The 12,604-nt window shown below is 50.0% G+C and overlaps 4 protein-coding genes across 4 annotated transcripts; 2 read left to right on the forward strand and 2 right to left on the reverse strand.

The window, feature by feature from the left end:
• Positions 1-69: 69 nt before the first annotated feature.
• On the reverse strand, positions 70-2,994 carry BO85DRAFT_378182 (putative LON domain serine protease; the record flags this gene model as incomplete). The annotated part of the gene is made up of 3 exons (XM_025656291.1): positions 70-154; positions 208-2,446; positions 2,523-2,994. 3 exons carry the CDS (start codon positions 2,992-2,994, stop codon positions 70-72), a joined length of 2,796 nt encoding a protein of 931 aa, XP_025513036.1.
• A 628-nt stretch (positions 2,995-3,622) lies between these two features.
• On the forward strand, positions 3,623-5,015 carry BO85DRAFT_426747 (porphobilinogen deaminase). Its single transcript, XM_025658132.1, has 2 exons — positions 3,623-4,050; positions 4,120-5,015. Exons 1-2 carry the CDS (start codon positions 3,768-3,770, stop codon positions 4,839-4,841), a joined length of 1,005 nt encoding a protein of 334 aa, XP_025513037.1. The 5' UTR covers positions 3,623-3,767; the 3' UTR covers positions 4,842-5,015.
• A 13-nt stretch (positions 5,016-5,028) lies between these two features.
• Positions 5,029-6,581, reverse strand: BO85DRAFT_522505 (IGBP1/TAP42 family protein). Its single transcript, XM_025665264.1, has 4 exons — positions 6,567-6,581; positions 6,117-6,438; positions 5,776-6,052; positions 5,029-5,718 (listed from the first exon to the last, which is right to left on the reverse strand). The coding sequence occupies exons 2-4, from the start codon at positions 6,326-6,328 to the stop codon at positions 5,137-5,139; spliced, it is 1,071 nt and encodes a 356-aa protein (XP_025513038.1). The 5' UTR covers positions 6,329-6,438; positions 6,567-6,581; the 3' UTR covers positions 5,029-5,136.
• A 407-nt stretch (positions 6,582-6,988) lies between these two features.
• Positions 6,989-12,507, forward strand: BO85DRAFT_522506 (putative RNA helicase/RNAse III). The gene is made up of 16 exons (XM_025665265.1): positions 6,989-7,336; positions 7,390-7,583; positions 7,638-7,741; positions 7,796-8,061; positions 8,111-8,218; positions 8,267-8,948; positions 8,999-9,057; positions 9,111-9,180; positions 9,233-9,301; positions 9,348-9,530; positions 9,588-10,658; positions 10,709-11,109; positions 11,168-11,681; positions 11,739-11,924; positions 11,974-12,126; positions 12,181-12,507. Exons 1-16 carry the CDS (start codon positions 7,110-7,112, stop codon positions 12,475-12,477), a joined length of 4,584 nt encoding a protein of 1,527 aa, XP_025513039.1. The 5' UTR covers positions 6,989-7,109; the 3' UTR covers positions 12,478-12,507.
• Positions 12,508-12,604: the final 97 nt, after the last annotated feature.

Raw genomic sequence — 12,604 nt, forward strand, 5'->3', positions numbered from 1 at the left:
GCACAAGTACTATCTACACGGACCATTGGGTCGTGTTGTGATTGAAGAGTGAGTGAGTGGAGAGAGCCCTTACAGCCGGCTCTCGATGAAGTTGGTGTGCTGACCAGGCCAGTGGGCATCTGGCCACACCTGTCGGATAGCTTCCCAGATATGCCTGTCAAATATTAGCAATATGCAGCAGCAAGTAGGGATGATGGAAATACTCACGTTACATGAACAATTTCGAGTCCTTCGCTGACCTCCTGCGGCACGTCCTTGACATCCTTGCGGTTGTGATGGGGCAAGAGGACGGTCTTGACGCCGGCGCGGTGCGCACCGATCAGCTTCTCCTTGATGCCGCCAACAGGCATCACCTTGCCGCGGAGCGACACTTCGCCGGTCATGGCAACACTGGGAGGTACTGCCTTGCCGGTGAATAGCGAGATCAGACCCATCGTGTGTGCCAGGCCTGCCGAGGGGCCATCCTTCGGGATGGCTCCGGACGGGCAGTGGACGTGCAGGCTGCGGTTCTTCATGATATCCTCAGTGGGATCCGCAGTCAGTCCAAGCTCAAACGCATGGGCTTTCACCCATGTCAGAGCCACCTCGACACTCTCCTTCAGCACGTCACCTAGCTTTCCAGTGAGCTGGACCCGGCCGTTGCCCGGCATGTCTGCAACCTCGATGAATAGAATGCTGCCTTGACCTCCAGTGGAATACGCGACAAGTCCAGTGACAACACCGGGACGACCATGCTTTTCGGCAATTTCTTCCTCAAAGCGCTCGATACCTAGTATATCTTCCAACTCGTCCATGCTCACCATGGGGTTGTACGCATCAAGTCGGCCTGCATCGCCCGCATGCGCAAACTGGACGGCCTTGTATCGACAGACCGAGCCAAGCTCACGCTCTAGGTTACGAACACCCGACTCTCTGGTGTAAGACGTGATGACTTTGTCAATCACCTCGTCAGACAGAACGACTTGGCCATCCGAAAGCCCATTCGCTCTGATCTGCTTGGGAATGAGGTGTCTCTTGGCAATGTGTCGCTTCTCAACCGTAGTGTAGCCAGACAGAGAGATGGTTTCCATCCGGTCGAGTAGGGGTGCCGGAATAGTGTCCAAAGAGTTGGCAGTGGCAATGAAGAGCACCTTGCTCAGGTCAATGGGAATGTTGATGTAGTGATCCGAAAATGTATGGTTCTGCTCAGGATCCAGGACCTCGAGCATGGCTGCTGATGGATCTCCTTGGAAATTGGCGCCTCCGACCTTGTCAATCTCGTCGAGCAAGAATACTGGGTTGGCAACGCCGACCTTCTTGAGACCACTGACAATCAGTCCCGGCATCGCAGCAACGTAGGTCCGGCGATGGCCTCGGATTTCAGCCTCGTCTCTAACGCCACCCAGAGAGATCCTGTGAAACTTGCGACCGAGCGATGAGGCCACTGACCGTGCCAAGCTGGTCTTACCAACGCCTGGTGGTCCAACAAGCAGGAGGATGGGCGACTTGTCGCCCATGCGACGAGTCTTCAGCATATGCAGCTTGGTCTCAACAGCGACTCGATCCGTTTCGGACAATACAGGTACCTCCTTCTCGAGGTCGCCTCCATCGGACGCCTCAAGCTCTTTCGACAAAGACTCAATCTGGCGCTCAACGTCTCTGTTGGTAGACTGCTTCAGTCGGAGCACGGCCAAGTACTCAAGGAGCCTCTTCTTGATCTTCTCCAAACCATAGTGGTCATCGTCTAGCTGCTTCCTAGCCCTCTTCAATGTCTCCGGTCCAAGCTGGTCCTCGGTCATCTTAGTCCATGGGATATCCGCGATATTTTCGAGGTAGGTCCGGCAGACACCGTACTCAGCATTTGCCGGGTTCATCTTACGAAGACGTCGCAGCTCCTTGTCGGCAACCTTTCTAGCCTCAGGGCTGAGCTGGGCCTCTTGCAGCCTCTGCTGCAGCTCATCGACCTCGTTTGATTCCTTGTCATCGCTGTCATTGTTTCGACCGGCTGACAACCCGGGTGGCGTCAGTCCGCTGAGACCAGCCATCGCCTTTCTTGCCAGAATCTCACGGTCACGAGGATCGATCTGGTTAATATCGAACCCAGAGCTAGGAAAGCTGTTGGTAGTGATTGTAGTGACCTTCACATTGCTCTTGATGCTCTGTAATTGCCTAGTTAGAATCTCAACAACTCTCTCTAGTCTGATCTTGACGTCAAGCGAAGCTAAGATCCGAAGCTTTTCTTCGAAGCCGGAGTCGGCGACATCCGCCATAAAATCGGCCAGTCTACCCGCATGGGAGACATCTGACTTGGTAATGAACAGTTCGAACTTCCGGGCAATGAGTGGCGAAAGGCGGCTTCCAGGAGAAGGTAGTAAGGAAGACAATCGCAGCAAGGTCAGGAGCTCGCGAGATAGTTGTCGCAGCTGTTGGAATAACTCTACTGTTTCAGCATCGCCGGAGACTGTTTCTAGAAATGACCAGATTAGACACTCGTCCAGATAAGAAGTAGCAACAACAGCGCAGAGCAACAAAAGAAAACCGACCTTTCTCATCATGAACAATAGCTTCAGCCTCAAAGTACGGCCTTTCCTTCAAGACGCGCCTAACAGTGAACCGCTGGACACCCTGGACCACGAGAGCCGGCTCCGAATAGGCACGGCGCTGGATACCAATCACTTTACCAACGGTACCATGACGAAACAGATCCTCCTTTCTGGCTTGTCCAGCATCAATCATCTCAAACTCCTCCCTCCGGTCATCATCCAAGCTTCCGTCATCGATGAGTCGCTGACCGTCCTTGCTCAGATAAGGTGAGCTGAGGGGAACGCATCCGAAGGTGATAGGCGTTCCATCGCGCTTCGCCACGGCCGATCGATCAACGATTGTCGACAGTAAATTGGCGAGATCCGGGCGATTCGAAACAGGAATCCGTAGCGTAATGCCAGGAAGTAGGACCGATCCTTTGGGCAGCGGAACCAAGGGGAGCTTGGTTGTTCTGCCGCTGTTGGAACCCATCTCGGTACGCCAGAACACAAAGGCACACACTCAGTGGCGATAACAAGATTGAAGTTGATGGAGAGGTGAAATGAAAGGTTGGTGTCGTCTGGGGAACGATGGTAGATCAGGTCGACAGCGCACGGGGCTGTCGTGGCGGTCGGGTTATAAGGCAACTAGTAAAGGTGAGGTTCCACTGTTCCAGAACCCCGTCGATAGATGAAGGCGTGACTCTGGGGAGGAGATCCAATCCGATAAGCGCCCTTCTCTCCGATGCCGAGGTTCGCACGGGGCAACGCCAATCCCCCCGTCTGCGGAAACCGGAGTCCTGCAGCACAGCTTCCGCTCTTCCAGAACATACCATGGCAGGCTGTGAGTCTCTGAAGACATTGTGACCAATCTATTCCGTATTTTTCTCTACAGAATTTCCGAAGAAAAGTACATTGACCGGGGCTAATCAGCGTGATGTGGCACTCGATGCCCCAGAAGCACGAGACCCGCGAAGAAAGGCGGTGTCTCCTCATCCGGTAACATTACCCGGTTGTATAATTACCGCCGGGGGCTGGGCCGAGTCGTATGACAAACGCAAAATACGAGTAAAATACCCAGTGTCAAATGTCAAGATTGTCTCTTGAAACATTTCCCCTCAATGCTTGAGAGCCGTGCAGCCCACTCTTCTGTTTAGTACTTCGACGCCCGCAATATTCTTCGCCTAGATCACGGTAAAATATACCTCAGTCCAACTCTCTCCCTAGAATTCCAATCGCTCCCTGCATACACCAACTATCGTCGCAATGGCTTCTGCCCCGCCCCACGCCACCAACCCCTCATCGCGCAAGACCTTCACCATTGGCACGCGCAAGTCCAAGCTTGCTCTGCTTCAAACGGACCTGGTTCAAGCGGCGCTCAAGCAAACATGGCCTGACTATGAATTCAAGATCCATTCCCGAGAGACCGCAGGCGACCAGAACACGACCATTGCGCTCCGTGACTTCACGACCAAGAACCTGTGGACCCAGGAACTGGAGGACCTTCTGATTGCTGGCCAGGTCGACTTTATTGTACACTCTCTCAAGGGTACATATCCCCCGCTTGTTCTTTATCTCGCCTTAAGAAATGAACACTGACTTATCTCTATCATTGCAGATGTGCCGACTCTCCTCCCCTCCTCCTGCACCCTCGGCCCTATGATGAAGCGCGAAGACACAAGAGACGTCCTGGTCATGAAGAAGGGCCTTTCATACAAAAGTCTGGCCGAGCTGCCCGAAGGCTCCGTTGTCGGTACCTCCTCCATCCGTCGTACCGCCCAACTTGCCCGTCGCTACCCCCACCTCAAAGTCATGGATGTGCGCGGTAACATTGGCACTCGGTTGTCGAAGCTGGATGCAGAGGATGGCCCTTTCACGTGTCTCATCCTGGCTGCCGCTGGCTTGCTGAGATTGGAGCTGGGCGATCGTATCACCAGCTATCTGGACTCGAAGAACGGGGGAATGCTCTATGCTGTCGGTCAGGGTGCTCTCGGCATTGAGATCCGGAAGGATGACCAGCAAGTGCTGGACATGCTACAGAACATCGGTCATAAGGAGACCACTTTTGCTAGTTTGGCAGAGCGCAGCCTTCTGCGTACTCTTGAGGGTGGATGCAGTGCGCCGTTGGGTGTCGAGTCCGAATGGGTCAATGGTGCTTTGAGGATGCGCTCCATTGTGGTTAGTGTGGATGGTAAGGAGAGCGCTGAGGTTGAGATCGATGGGGCTGTTGATTCGCCTCAGGCTGCGGAGGAGTTCGGTGTTACTGTGGCTAAGGCGTTGGTCGAGAAGGGCGCCGGCAAGATTCTGGAGGAAATCCAGCGCAACAAGCAGACTGCTTAGATATAGAAGCTCTAAAGTCTATGTGGTGGAGATGCTGGTCTTCTCCTTCACGGGAGATATGATGATACAATGGACATATATAGATGGATACCCATATGAAAAAAAGAAGAATGTTACGTGTCTGCTGAAGATACTTCTCAATTACAACTGCCTTGCTGAGTACCAGTAGGCTTTCTGGAAGATTAATGACAGAGTGTGCAGTACTATTTTGTCATTTGGTACTCGTATCATGATATTGGCCAACTTGAATGGCCAATCAGCCGTTAGAGACATATATATATATATTTCATGCACATCAACCCCGATTCAATGTATTGCCAGAGCCTCTTGGGTTCGCCTCTTTATACTCGTCCCAAGCTCTGGCCTTCATTGTTTCTTCATCAGCCAAGTCCATGTCATCTTCGTCAACCTCAGGCTTTATGCCTGACTTCTCTCCCCCGCCTTCGATGACGTTACCCCTCCTTTTCTCCTCTTCAAGATATTCATCAATCGTCATAGTGGGTAGATTATGTCCCGATCGGAACACCCCTTGCTGGAGCTGCGTCCGGCGATCAAGCAACGTGAATGGTTGCATAGGCTTGCCCTCCTTGCTCAGGATAGGTCCGAACTTCCCTCCTCTCAGCAGTTCGGCAATCGGACGATCTAGTCGCTCGGAGTAGCTCGACTCGCTTGCCTGATTCCGCCGACGTGGATCATCCTGCAATGACTCAGCGGGGTTTGGCGGAGCACTGCGGATGGTTGAAAGCATAGTCAGCTCTTGCGACAGCAGATCTAAGGACTGGAATGACTGGTGGATGTAGAGGTTGATCTCGGCGAGGTAGAGTTTCCGGACATCCTCTTCGTCGCTTTGTAGCCGGCTTTGGTTATTCGCAAAATACTTGAGAAATTGTAAGTAGATCGCTCGGTATCATAAAATGAGCAAAGCCTATCCAACCTCTAATTTCTGCTTCAGCTCCTTCTCCTCCTTGAATCTGTTTATCTTCACTTCTCGGCGGGTCGCAGCATCATTGGTTGTAGTCAGGGAAAAAGAGGTGGGGTTCGAGGTGTAACGTTCAAAGAGCTTCTTGTCTTTTTCGTTGAGGACGTCGTAATCGTCTAGTCGGGCGAGGAAGCGTTCATATTGCCCAAGCGCACGTCGGAGGAGAGCTTCGCGGTCCGAGCTGTAGGTTCTTTGGAGAAGGTCCGCAAGATGATACTCTACCGTAAGGTATCTAAAGGTAGGCAAGAAATTAGCGCATCCTCATGCAGCTCCGCCCAGGTATGTCATAGCTATACTGGATATCTGTCGTGGAGATGTCCTCCAAAGGTTCGTTCGAGCTGAACAGAGATAGCAAGCCCACTTGCCGCTGGCATTCCTCAAGCTTGGCTATTGTTGCGTTGACATCACTGCGGTATGCATCCGTGTTGCTGTCGGGGCGGGCTTCTAAAGCAGACTTTTCAGCTTTCGCTTCCGCAAAAAGGGTTCGTAGATTTTGCGGCTGCTCCATTGCGCTGCTTCACGGGATTGTGAGGGGTAATGTTTGTATGAATTCAAAAGCTCCGCTGGAGAATGACTGCCGATCGGCAGATATGAGGGCTGTTTCATACACCGGCGTTTCTTTCTTACATTAATTACTGCCCAGTATCCACCTCACTAAGCTAAGCACGGCATAAGTAGTGCCACGTGATATGTGCATACCATAATGCATGGTTTCATCTTTGATCGGTAAAAGGAGGATTACTTACGAAATGGCTGGGTAATTTTACACTATTGCGAGAAATATCTACTGGAGTCAGGAAAGCAACGTAAAAGGTCTGAGCAATATCTGGAAAAATCCATGCATGGATTGCCCCGCGTATATAGCCTTTGCTCTGCGGTGCTTCCCTTCTCGGAAGTATATATAGTGACCCGTCTTGTAGAACTTACCACTCCCAGTACTCCTATGGAAATGAAGTATCTTGTTGAAGCAACTCGTTGCTTAATAGCTTTCACAACTATCAGCATTCAACAATCCTTCATCTAATTGCTGTCACACATATCAACCTTGACCAACTAACAGGGGTGAAAGCAATAGCCGGTCTCCATCTTCCGCTGTTTGTCTCCGTTTGTGACACGACCACCGGCTGCCAGTGACTGCCCCCATTGACGTATTCACATCCTTTTTTATTTTTTACTTATTATCTTCACTTACTGCTATCAATGGGAAACACAGTCTCCTCGCATCTTCGAAAGTTGATTCAGAATTGAGCAGTTTTTTGCTTCAGAACTAAGCGTAGGATAAGACCACAATGCCATCAGCCCACGCTTTCAATATGGGAGTAGATTCCGATCTTCTTGGGCCTGATCAGAATCTACCCGTGGAAACAATAGAAGGGCGCGCCGTGACCATATCTGAGGATATACTACAGGAAGATGACAGATCATCGGATGAATCCGACAATGACGAGCACGAAGACCAGAGCAAAGCAGGGGTTTCACAGCAACGTATTACCCAGAACGCAAAGTTCAAAGACCTGTCAGTACTTGAGTTCATAAATCGAGCATGCAAGAGCGCTAATATCCATCAAGTCTTGCACAGCGTGCTGATACAGGCCCCATCCCTGACAATAAACTCACCCATGACCTGCCAGATGCCCAGCTTTCTACTGCTCACTTGGTAGCGAAACAAGACCTCGGAATCGGTACGCTGGACCCAAGAGAGTACCAATTGGAACTATTTGAGAGGGCGAAAGCGCAGAATACAATTGCTGTACTTGATACGGGTACTATCCTCACACAAAGATGAGTTGACTTGATACGAGCTAATGATAATGTAGGCTCTGGGAAGACTTTGATCGCAGTGTTGCTACTTAAACATACACTGGAAAAGGAATTGAATGATCGCGCGGAGGGGAAGCAACATCGAATAGCCTTTTTCCTTGTGCGTTTCGCAATCTTCTTCTGACCTGGAATAGATGCTCTAACACGGGAACAGGTGGATAGCGTTACACTCGCATACCAACAGGCCGCGGTACTACGCAATAACTTGGATCAGAGTGTCGGGCATTTCTTTGGAGCTATGGGAACTGACCTGTGGAGCAAAAGTGTCTGGGAGCAGCACTTCCAAAAGAACATGGTGATCGTCTGTACAGCGGAGATTTTGAACCAGTGCCTGCTCAACTCCTACGTCAAGATGAGCCAAATTAACCTCCTAATCTTCGACGAAGCGCACCATACAAAGAAAGATCATCCCTATGCACGGTGTGTATGGTCTGACATGAAACACGTACAAAAGCTAATTACACTTCAGCATCATACGTGAATCTTACCTTGAAGAAGACCCCTCAAAGCGTCCACGAATATTTGGGATGACTGCATCACCGATCGACACAAAAGGTGACATAGTCGACGAAGCTACGTATGTTATGAAAGTTGGAGTAACAAATGAAGTACTAATTCAAAATAGGAGACTTGAGAAGTTGCTTGACAGTAGGATAGCTACGACTTCCAACATGTCACTTCTACGGCAGGTGGTCAGGCGTCCAGTGGAGAGAGTATGGTCCTTCAACAGGTTGGAGCAACCGTTTGCTACTAGCCTATATAAGCAGCTTGAAGATCGTTTTGGAGACATGGCGTGCTTGGAGGGTATATTCAGATTTGCTTGGCAGGCCAGCTCTGAGCTAGGCCGATGGTGTTCAGATCGAGCATGGGCGCGTGCTTTAGCAGATGATGTATTGCCCAAACTCGAAGGTAATGTTCGTAAGACAGCAAACTCTGAAACATCATCCGATGTGCCCGAAAGTGCTTACAAGGAGATTTTGCGGATAACGGAAGCCAGTGAGATAGTGAAGGACTATGAATTTAGCAGTCCTGAGACCTTTGGCCAACTTAGCCCCAAAGTTCAGGTGCTTCGCGAAGAGCTTGCCCACTATTTTGGACTACCGACGGAGACAAAATGCATTGTTTTCACGCAGAAGCGCTACACAGCTTTGATTCTGTCTGAACTTTTTCAAACCCTAAATATTCCCTTCCTTCGGCCTGGTGTGCTTATTGGTGTCCGGTCTGGGGATTTAGCAGGAATGAACATAACGTTCCGCCAGCAATTCATTTCCTTGGTCAAGTTCAGGACCGGCGAGATCAATTGCTTGGTAAGTACTCGGATCCGTCTCCCAGGGTATCAAATGCTAACCAATCTTAGTTCGCTACATCAGTTGCTGAAGAGGGTCTAGATATTCCTGATTGTAATCTGGTCGTCAGGTATGGTGGTAACTCTGCTGTTCCCTACCCGAGTGCCTAACCTGATAAAATAGGTTTGATCTTTATCAAACGTTGATCCAATACGTGCAAAGCCGTGGGCGGGCGAGGCATTTCAATTCAACGGTAAGACCAGATGCTAGATGTGTGCTACAGAAATTAATGTACGGAATCCTAGTACGCGAGTATGGTCGAAAGAGGAAACCTGGATCATGAGCAGAGGCTACTTGAGGTTCAAGATGCTGAAGTAAGTCCCCTAAGAACAAGAAGCTATATCTAAACTAACAGGACAGAAAATGATGCAAAACTTTTGCAGAACTCTTCCTGAGGATAGGCTATTATATGGCATTGACCACGACCTTGATACAGTGTTGCAGAAAGACGAGGGCAACAGGACTTTCAAAATCAAATCTACAGGTGCTAAGCTAACCTATCATTCAGCAACGGCGATACTTGCTCGGTACGCTAGTTCTTTGGTATGTGTGACATTTAACTAGGATTACTGTCAATTCCTAACGAGTCGCGGTCTGTAGCAATACGAAAAGGAGATTTCGGCCCAAGTAACTTATGTAGTGCTTCCTATCAACGGTGCCTTTGTTTGCGAGGTTATTCTACCGGAAAAGTCACCTATCCGAGGCCTCACAGGAAGCCCAGCAATGAAGAAGTCCATTGCGAAGCGCTCTGCGGCCTTTGATACATGTCTTTTACTTCGGAAGAACAAGTTGCTCGATGACCATTTCAATTCCATATACCATCGTCGCCTTCCGGCAATGCGAAACGCGAAACTTGCAATAACATCGAAGCGCACCAGCGAGTATGACATGATATCGAAGCCATCTTTATGGGGCCGGAAACAAGGAATGACCCCAAATGAGCTTTATGGCACCGTTATCACGTTCTTGCCCTCCAGTCAACTATCGCACGAGGCCAGACCTTTGCTATTGTTCACACGAGAGGGACTACCACACTTCCCACAGTTTCCCATCTTCCTCGATGACGACATAGAGACTACAGTACTCACGACTCCCTTGGAAAGACAAATTTTACTTTCAAAAGAAGAGCTTGGTGCCCTCACAGTGTTTACTCTTCGTGTTTTTCGTGACGTATTTCACAAGACTTACGACAACGAGCCCGAAAAGATGGCTTACTGGCTAGCCCCGGTAAAGGTTCAGAGCCCATGCATCCCTTCATTTGACCCAAGGCAGATCCTTGATTGGGAGAGCCTCAACTATGTGCGCGACAACGACAGTATTCCATTTTCTACGGAGACACACCCAGAGAGCTTAGTAGATCTATTTGTGTTCGATGCCTGGGATGGAAGATGCCGCTTCTTCACAATAGCGATCGAGGATAGTCTGACTCCCTCTTCTCCTCCACCACCCTTTGTAGCCCGGCGCAGGCACATGACCAATATTATGAACTACTGCTCGAGCCTCTCCAAGAACTCCAGGGCTAAATTCTTGTCGACTTGTCATTGGGACCAACCTGTCTTAAGGGCAGAGCTCGTACGACTCCGCAGAAACCTTCTAGACAGAATGACAGACACCGAGAGAGAAGTTGAAACGAGGTGCTTCATTTGTCTTGAGCCTTTGAAAGTATCCGCTGTAAGTTTATCCTCTTTCAATCGGAAAACAGGCACTGAGCGCTAGCGAAGATCCCTGCAGCTACAGCATTCTCCTGTCTCGCATTCCCAGCAATCATCTCTAGAATTGATGCATACTTAATCTCTCTCCAAGGCTGCGAAAGCCTAAATTTCACCGTCAGGCTGGACCTCGCCCTTGAAGCATTCACAAAAGACTCCGATAATACCGAGGAGCACCGAGCTCAGCAGATACATGTCCAACGAGGAATGGGAAGAAATTATGAGCGACTGGAATTCCTCGGAGACTGTTTCCTGAAGATGGCTACCTCGATTGCTCTCTTCACACAGAACCCAGACGATGATGAGTTTGACTATCACGTAAACCGGATGTGCCTCATTTGCAACAAGAACCTCTTTAATGCAGCCGTTAAAAAGGAGGTCTATAAGTATATTCGTAGTCGAGGGTTTTCGAGGTAAGGATTCCTCTGCCGTGTGTGAGGGTTGAACCGGAAGACTAACAGTTGCGGCAAGACATACGTGGTATCCAGAGGGTCTGAAGTTACTACAAGGTAAAGACCACAGTAGAAAGGCAACCACGGAGAGCAAGCATGCCCTTGCAGAGAAAACAATTGCCGATGTTTGCGAAGCTTTGATAGGGGCGTCTCTGCTTTCCGGTGGTCCTGAACATCGATTCGACATGGCTGTCAAGGCAGTGACTACTCTGGTGAACAGCCCCAGTCACATGGCTGAGCGATGGAAGGACTACATTTCTTTATATACGATACCGAAGTATCAGCGGCGAGCGGCGGATGGTGCCGAGATACACCTTTGTCGAAAGGTCGAAGAGAAGCTGAGCTACCGCTTCCGTTACCCGACGCTTCTTGGATCAGCTTTCACTCATCCTTCGTATCCATCCGCATGGGCTAAAGTGCCCTGCTATCAGCGCTTGGAGTTTCTTGGTGATTCACTGATCGATATGGTGTGTGTGGAAGACTTGTTTGCCAGGTATCCTGACCGAGACCCCCAGTGGCTCACAGAACACAAAGTAAGAAATCTTGTTCAACCATGAGTAACCAAGCATTCATTAACAATTCTGCTGTAGATGGCCATGGTATCCAACAAGTTTCTGGGTGCCTTAGCCGTGAAATTGGGGCTCCATACGCATCTAAAATACTTTAGCGCTCCGTTGCAATCTCAGATCACTCAGTACGCCGAAGAAATTCAGACAGCAGAGGGCGAGAGTGAGGGCGCGGTGGACTATTGGACTGTGACAAAAGACCCTCCTAAGGTAATGCCGCCCTTCTGCAATGCAGAACGCAGCTAACGTGGATGACCAGTGTTTGCCCGACATGGTTGAAGCGTACGTAGGTGCAGTTTTCGTCGACTCCGGTTTCAACTTCGAGGTCATTGAGGAATTCTTCCGGGATCACATCAAACCATTCTTCGAGGACATGGCAATTTATGACAGCTTCGCAAATAAGCACCCTACGGTAAGGCTGACCCTGAGTGATTGTGATCTGGGCTAGATGACTGAACCGAACTAGACTTTCTTGTACAACCGACTGACTAATGAGTTCGGCTGCATGAACTATTGTCTGAAAGCTGGTGAGATGCCCAGCATCGATGGGGCCCCGACTGGGGTTTTAGCGGCCGTGATCGTGCATGATGTTGTCATTGCCGAAGGTACAGCATCATCTGGTCGCTATGCTAAAGTTAAGGCCAGTGAGAGGGCACTCGCAGTGCTGGACGAGCTATCGTCAGCAGCCTTTCAGAGAAAATATCGCTGTGATTGTCGAGAGTCAGGAGACTTGGCAAGACCCGACATTGGAACGGCTATCTGAAGGAAATTGGGACTAGTAGTTAGATAGGTGGTAGTCTATCTAGTCTAAGAGTAGATCCATGGACGCCGTCAGACCCGCCCGCTGCTGTCCGGGACGCACTAAGCCCCATCTGGATTAGCGGCAGTTC

The sequence above is a fragment of the Aspergillus piperis genome (assembly GCF_003184755.1).
Source record: "Aspergillus piperis CBS 112811 unplaced genomic scaffold BO85scaffold_17, whole genome shotgun sequence".
Taxonomy (NCBI): Eukaryota; Fungi; Ascomycota; class Eurotiomycetes; order Eurotiales; family Aspergillaceae; genus Aspergillus; species Aspergillus piperis.

Coding starts and splice junctions, on each gene's coding strand:
- BO85DRAFT_426747 (XM_025658132.1), top strand. CDS start 3,768: ATGGCTTCTGCCCCGCCCCACGCCACCAACCCCTCATCGCGCAAGACC. Junction 4,051..4,119: donor TATTGTACACTCTCTCAAGG/GTACATATCCCC, acceptor CTATCATTGCAG/ATGTGCCGACTCTCCTCCCC.
- BO85DRAFT_522505 (XM_025665264.1), bottom strand. CDS start 6,328: ATGGAGCAGCCGCAAAATCTACGAACCCTTTTTGCGGAAGCGAAAGCT. Junction 6,053..6,116: donor ATCTCCACGACAGATATCCA/GTATAGCTATGA, acceptor GCCTACCTTTAG/ATACCTTACGGTAGAGTATC. Junction 5,719..5,775: donor AGCTGAAGCAGAAATTAGAG/GTTGGATAGGCT, acceptor CAATTTCTCAAG/TATTTTGCGAATAACCAAAG.
- BO85DRAFT_522506 (XM_025665265.1), top strand. CDS start 7,110: ATGCCATCAGCCCACGCTTTCAATATGGGAGTAGATTCCGATCTTCTT. Junction 9,531..9,587: donor CTCGGTACGCTAGTTCTTTG/GTATGTGTGACA, acceptor CGCGGTCTGTAG/CAATACGAAAAGGAGATTTC. Junction 11,925..11,973: donor TGACAAAAGACCCTCCTAAG/GTAATGCCGCCC, acceptor GTGGATGACCAG/TGTTTGCCCGACATGGTTGA.